This window comes from Loa loa (genome assembly GCF_000183805.2).
Source record: "Loa loa unplaced genomic scaffold supercont3.6, whole genome shotgun sequence".
Classification (NCBI taxonomy): domain Eukaryota; kingdom Metazoa; phylum Nematoda; class Chromadorea; order Rhabditida; family Onchocercidae; genus Loa; species Loa loa.
Window position 1 is genome coordinate 109,188 of NW_018108186.1, and position 5,856 is coordinate 115,043.

The following is a 5,856-nucleotide window of genomic DNA, read 5'->3' on the forward strand; positions in this document are numbered from 1 at the left end:
ATACTATCTTANACAACAAACGAANAGCGATGAAAATAAGACTTCTCATGGTATACAAACATGTTATGCAAAACGTAACTCTGATTTTAGCAAACCTTTTCAAATACTGATTTTAAATGTTTTCCTATCACTACACAAACGTGATAAATTAAAAGCACTACATATGATAAAAATTTATGATATAATGAGGAAAATGAAGTTGGGGAATAAAACAAACGTAAACAAACCTTTAACTCTTTTGTTAATGCATATGTTATTAAAACTGTGAATGAACTAAAGAGTGGAGCAAGAAACACACATATTTCTCGCACATGTAATGTGAAATGAACAAAATGCAGCACGCGATGAATCAAAGCACTTGTTATCATTAAGCCTAAATAAATATTTCATCGGTAAATCAAAATACATATTTTTTCACTGTAAAAATTTGGAAAAAGTTATAACTTGTTTTTAAATTTTCGGATAGACTAACTTTTCTAGAGCCCAAAAAGCAAGTGAATTCATAAAATGGAATACCTCGAGACTCGGATGAGAAAAGAAGGCGGAATCAAAAGACCGAAATAAAGTAAAGACGTACCAGGATATATTGTACCACCAATAATCCTCCCTAGCGGATACCATGCCTGATCGTCAAACCAATTATGGAAATTATAGTACCCTTCATCAGTCAGATATCGAGTAGTTCGATAGTTGAAATAAGGGTCAAACTGCAACATTAAACACTTAATATAAAGACATCGGTGTTCTATCTTTTAGAAGCCTTCCGGAATTGTGAAGTTCGAAATATTAGGACAGAAAATAAGATGGCTAACTTACCTCATGAATGACTGATTCGAATCTGATCACAGCGAAAAGTCGGCTGGAAAAAAAAAGGAAACAAATTTATGCACAAATGGTAAAATGTCATTTAAATATTGACTGACGTTGCGTGAAGCGATAACAAATAAGTAGATTTAGGTTAAATGCATCAAATAAAATGCCTTCATATAAACCGAAATAGATAATCAGTTATTAAATAAAAAAAATTCTTCCCTACGAACCTTGAAAAGGAGACCACAGCTGCTAACGCTAGAATCGAAATTTTAAGAAAAGTCTCTTGTTTGTCGTGCGTTAACCTCAGCAATCTGGCAACGCTCATCGACATAACTGCAATTTCATCATGTCAAAATACTGCCAAATATATTAAAGAAAACAATACGAGAAAATGAAGTACTTAACACGCATAACATTTAACAGCTACCAAGTGTTGGTCATGTGTAGGTTTTGTTTAGTGTATGATTTACCTGTTCGATGGAGTAACTGATCTGTCAAATTGAGATGCAAACCTATGTCAACTAGATCTTTTAGTTGGAAGAATTTATTATTGCCTGTTCAGAACACTGAAATTGAACTACGTAACTAGGATGGTAACTTTTAAAGAGTCGAATTGAATTTGAGACCATTTATTTAATTATTAGGCCCTGTCCTCTAATTATCTTTTAAGAATTCAACCGAACTTCTTTAAGGCGATAAAATCTTTAAGGCGATAAAAAAATAAACCCTTTTAGTAACCAGCTCCCCGCTCCTAAGCCACGTGTACATCCCCCGACTATCTTCTACACCGCCCAAACTATTCACAAAAGTTGATTTCGCAACACACAACGTAGCTGTGATCTCCACCCTGGGCACACACTCTTTCCATCATTGTATGAAGATAGTCAGGTGGTCATGCATATTGTACATGTTAGTGATGTTAATTTCAGGTCACTGAAAGTCGATATCAGGTCAGTGGTGACATTTGGTTAATGGAGACGTATAGTGCTGTGTTGAGGTACCATCAGCGAAGGAACTGTTTTGGATATATCCAACAGCGTTACAGTGATGTAACACGAACAACTAGCATACAGGTTACTGATTATTGGAAAAGCAGTAAAAATTTCGAATGTTTGTAACTGAAAGTTCATTAACAAGAAGTATAACTGATACCTTGATGAGCAGACCGGGAAACTTCCCGATTGTTTTTTCCTGATTCTACAAATTTCTTGTCTCTTTTGAAAAAGGAACTTTAAATCGAAAATATGGAAAGCATTCATCAAATCCGGGAGAATGTAGGAGAAATTCGTTATCTAGCTTACTTCTTGTAATCCACTTTCACATTTTGGACGTTTCGAATCATGCTTCATTTTGAGTAGTAACATTACACATAAGTATTTAAATGTTTGTATCCGGTGTTGAATCGAGTCATGTTGTGTACTGTTCTTTGATTAACCTTGACGATATTTTATTACAATTCAGATTAATGCGACAACTTCGGGCACATATAACATTATTAGATGTGCAAATCCAACTGAATGTGGTTTAATCCAAATTTTTGTTCCAAATGATCACTGTTGTTATAAACCCAAAATATTACTTATTAACAAAATATTCGCCGATTTGTTTGGCTTTCATGAAAATGAGGAGGTAACAGTGTTTAACTAGTGTTTTACCGCTAACATCTTTAATTCTGAAATGATATTTTCGAACTGCTGGTCTCTGTCGTTAATTTTGAAGTAACATTTTCGAAATACTGATGTAAGTCGAGATTGTTCATGTGATAATGAACTTGATTTATCTAATCAAATTTATTTATAGGTAATTGTTCAGAAGGTAGAAACGGCATCAGTATGCAGTTCATTTGAAGTGGAACTGACCTCAGCAGAAGACTGGAATACTGTCGTATGTTTTATTGTGAAGAAAAATTAAAGTAATTCGCCACAAACATGTTTGCCAATGTACTGAATTTAAGACTAATGTAAGAAATATTTTTACTGTCCATGCAAATTTTTAGATGTGTATAAAATCTGGAAAAAAATCATTAAGATAATTCTTTCAACTATGAACTAGTCAATATCTTTGTTTAATGTATTAACTTCTTCAAATTTTACTACTTGAAAAAAAAGTCAAATTTGATTCGTAACTCGCTGATATAATCTCATTTATCACTACCCCAGCAAAATTTGTCTCATCTCTCACTGTCCCAGAGAAATTTGTTTCATATTCGTTTAATATACATATTAATTTATTTAGGAATTGAAAATGTAGCATGAATAGGAGGTACAAAAAAATTCTATGGGAAAACAGATGCTAATTCTGCACAAATGATAAAGCTTTTAGGTACTTTTAAAATCATGAGATAAAGACATAATTTTGCTGGTTATTGTAGATAACTAGACATTATGGTTCTTCTTGATATAATTGCTTTTAAGAAAAATTGAATAGATTACTTCGAATTTGCTGACATCACATGAAACATTTTTTCAGCAGAATTCAGCACAACGAATTGAAGAATTACTTCTGGAACAAATTCATTTAATTACTGTTGGCCAAACATATCCAGTTTGGATTGGTCAGAATCTTCATATTTATTTCATTGTTGGTAAGCTAAAAGCTTTTTTTTTTGCCTTTTTTATTTTCCGATTTGATGTCGTTTCGTATTTTTCATTGTTATCTTATCTGATAATACTAGCAAACTCTGTACGTTTCCCTTCTATACATTTAATAAATTCTTTTGACCGTCAGACTTTTCTAGTATTTCTTTTGTGTTCCTTTCCCATCTTACACTCACTAGTAGTTATTTTTAACAAATAAATTACTATCTGTTTTATTTCTGTTTTATTTAATTTGTTCACTTATTCAGTTTTTTAATCGATCTATGCAAAGTTGTTGCGACATTTGTTTGTTGGTTGCACGGATCCAGTTTTCTAATTTCTAATAATCTTTTTCTTAAAAGAAGAATTATGTAAAAGATTTTAGGCAGATTGCTTTGTAGTTAACAAATTCGCTGAAGCTATTCTAAACCAAAGTGAGGCGTATAAATATGCAAATCGAAAATACATTGGTTGCTGTAACGTGACTAAGCCACCGATTTCCTTTGCTGATTTACAGAAAATTCAGTTTTGTCCTAGAAAGCTTTGCGCTTTGGTATACTAAACTTAAAAACACATAGAAATTTGCTTAATTCCAATTTCCTGCAACATCTCTGCTATTTTTTTATATGTTAACTTCCACATTGTTCACTCACTTTATATTATGAATAGCAGCTGTTTCGACCCTGACTGATAACCTTTTCATCTCCATAAGAGCTGTCTCCTATACTTATGTATTGGTAAGTAAATGAAGGTGAATAAACTGAAAGCAGATTTCAGCTCGAATCGAAGCATTTTCATCTTTGCTGCAGAGCGCTTGTCTAAGTGAATTTACGGAGATCCATGTGAAGCCCTTCTGTTCAAATCCCAGTAGTCTCGAAAAAAGCATGTCAAGAAACGTTTTGGGAATACTTCCAGTACCATTCACATGTAGAATAAAGGATCTATTCTCGGATTTAGCCTCCAAGCCATTTATGTTCAGGATTCAAGATTATTGTGGTAATGTTCTTGATAGGACTACTGCTCGAGTACTGCCCGAAATACTGATCAACGATACTTTCCTGGAAGAACTGGATATACTTGCTGTCTTTAGACTCAATTTCAGTATGTTTTTTATACACATTTTTTCTCTTATTAATGTTTTCACGTGTTACTTTTAGAAGTTATACGCATCACAAAGAATCAGATGAAACTGTGAAAGTCATGATGCTTAAAAAATAGGAATAAAAGACAGTTCATGGACATATCTATATGACACTGTTAATAGATTGTTTTTTCTATTAGCTGCGGAAATTCCTGTCAATTTTAGATCAAAGTAACTCAGAAATCATCACAATATCAACTGTTTGTAATAGTCAAACGGGTCGGACCGCGCATGCTTTACTTGTTGAACTACCGGTAGCATGTTCTCGTTTTGCTGCATTAAGAGATTGTTTGAAGGTACCGCATTTGCTCTAGCTAGGTTTAAGGGAAATTGAATACTTTTGAGAACGACGTTATAATTTAGTATTTTTTCGGTAGGGCATTTTAATTATTTATTTGCTTTGTTAACGGTTGCTTCGGAAGTCTAACCAACTGTTCAGTTCCTCTATAAAATTCAGTCAGGAAAATTTAATTAGATTGTCGATTTACACGCTTTCCTTCTCTGCATACATCAGTTTGGTTTCTTACTTTATACTGATTAATAGTGAAATAATTTCCTTATGAAACATTTTTACCGTATACTCATTTCTGATAAATTATGTTTCATTGTAGCGATATGACCCTCATCATTGTGCTTTTTCACCTGGATTGTATCAACTTATGAACGGAGAATATGAATGGATTAAAGTATCTCCCTTACCAAAGGATCACATTCATCAACTTGAAATTCTTGAAGTAATTTCAGAAGTTAGTGCATTTGTCTCTATAAATTTACATACCATAATTGAGTCCAATTCCCTTTAATTTAACGTTTTTAAACTCCATTGTATGATTTAGGGTAAGTTACCTGAGAATTTCAATGAGTGTTTACGAAATCATTTGTGGAAGACTTGTCGACATTGTCCAATCATTGTTCCAGTTGACGGGCTCAAAGTGGAAATGAATTTATCTCGTAAGTTTGGATTAGATTTTAAGATCCTCTATAAGTTTAATGCTTTTGATTTTACTAGAGTGCGATTGTTTCACGGCTAATACACTTATCTTGTCTCTTCAACTACTTTAATCATTTGTATGTGTGTCTTTTTCTATTAATATTTACATTGTCCACAAAATTGAAGACTGACAAAAAGGCATTCAGCAGATATATTTCAAAATTAAGGAAGATAAAATATTTTGTAGACAGATCTCATATACAGTGTCGGATTCGGCCTCACCTTGATGAGGAAAAAGATGACGGGTCTCGAAAATGTTTCGTCTTCACTAACGATGTTTTTCCCCTGCTTGAATATCGGGTAAATGAAACATTCCATAATGATAATTTGTATTT

The 5,856-nt window shown here is 33.0% G+C and overlaps 2 protein-coding genes across 2 annotated transcripts in view; one reads left to right on the forward strand and one right to left on the reverse strand.

Moving 5' to 3' along the window:
• LOAG_16504 (dolichyl-diphosphooligosaccharide-protein glycosyltransferase subunit STT3A) overlaps nucleotides 1-1,138 on the reverse strand; it is a gene marked incomplete at its 5' end in the record, with an annotated part of 7,368 nt that extends 6,230 nt beyond the window's left edge. The window contains 3 exons of the mRNA XM_020449157.1: nucleotides 578-707; nucleotides 817-859; nucleotides 1,041-1,138. Coding sequence (XP_020307343.1) covers nucleotides 578-707; nucleotides 817-859; nucleotides 1,041-1,138 — 271 coding nt within the window. The remainder of the gene's footprint in view (nucleotides 1-577; nucleotides 708-816; nucleotides 860-1,040) is intronic.
• A 646-nt stretch (nucleotides 1,139-1,784) lies between these two features.
• The window catches only part of LOAG_16505 (peroxisome biogenesis factor 1), a gene marked incomplete at its 5' end in the record, with an annotated part of 16,465 nt that continues 12,393 nt past the window's right edge, over nucleotides 1,785-5,856 (forward strand). The window contains 9 exons of the mRNA XM_020449158.1: nucleotides 1,785-1,886; nucleotides 2,275-2,442; nucleotides 2,614-2,697; nucleotides 3,283-3,397; nucleotides 4,167-4,490; nucleotides 4,696-4,826; nucleotides 5,142-5,276; nucleotides 5,367-5,481; nucleotides 5,709-5,821. Coding sequence (XP_020307344.1) covers nucleotides 1,785-1,886; nucleotides 2,275-2,442; nucleotides 2,614-2,697; nucleotides 3,283-3,397; nucleotides 4,167-4,490; nucleotides 4,696-4,826; nucleotides 5,142-5,276; nucleotides 5,367-5,481; nucleotides 5,709-5,821 — 1,287 coding nt within the window. The remainder of the gene's footprint in view (nucleotides 1,887-2,274; nucleotides 2,443-2,613; nucleotides 2,698-3,282; nucleotides 3,398-4,166; nucleotides 4,491-4,695; nucleotides 4,827-5,141; nucleotides 5,277-5,366; nucleotides 5,482-5,708; nucleotides 5,822-5,856) is intronic.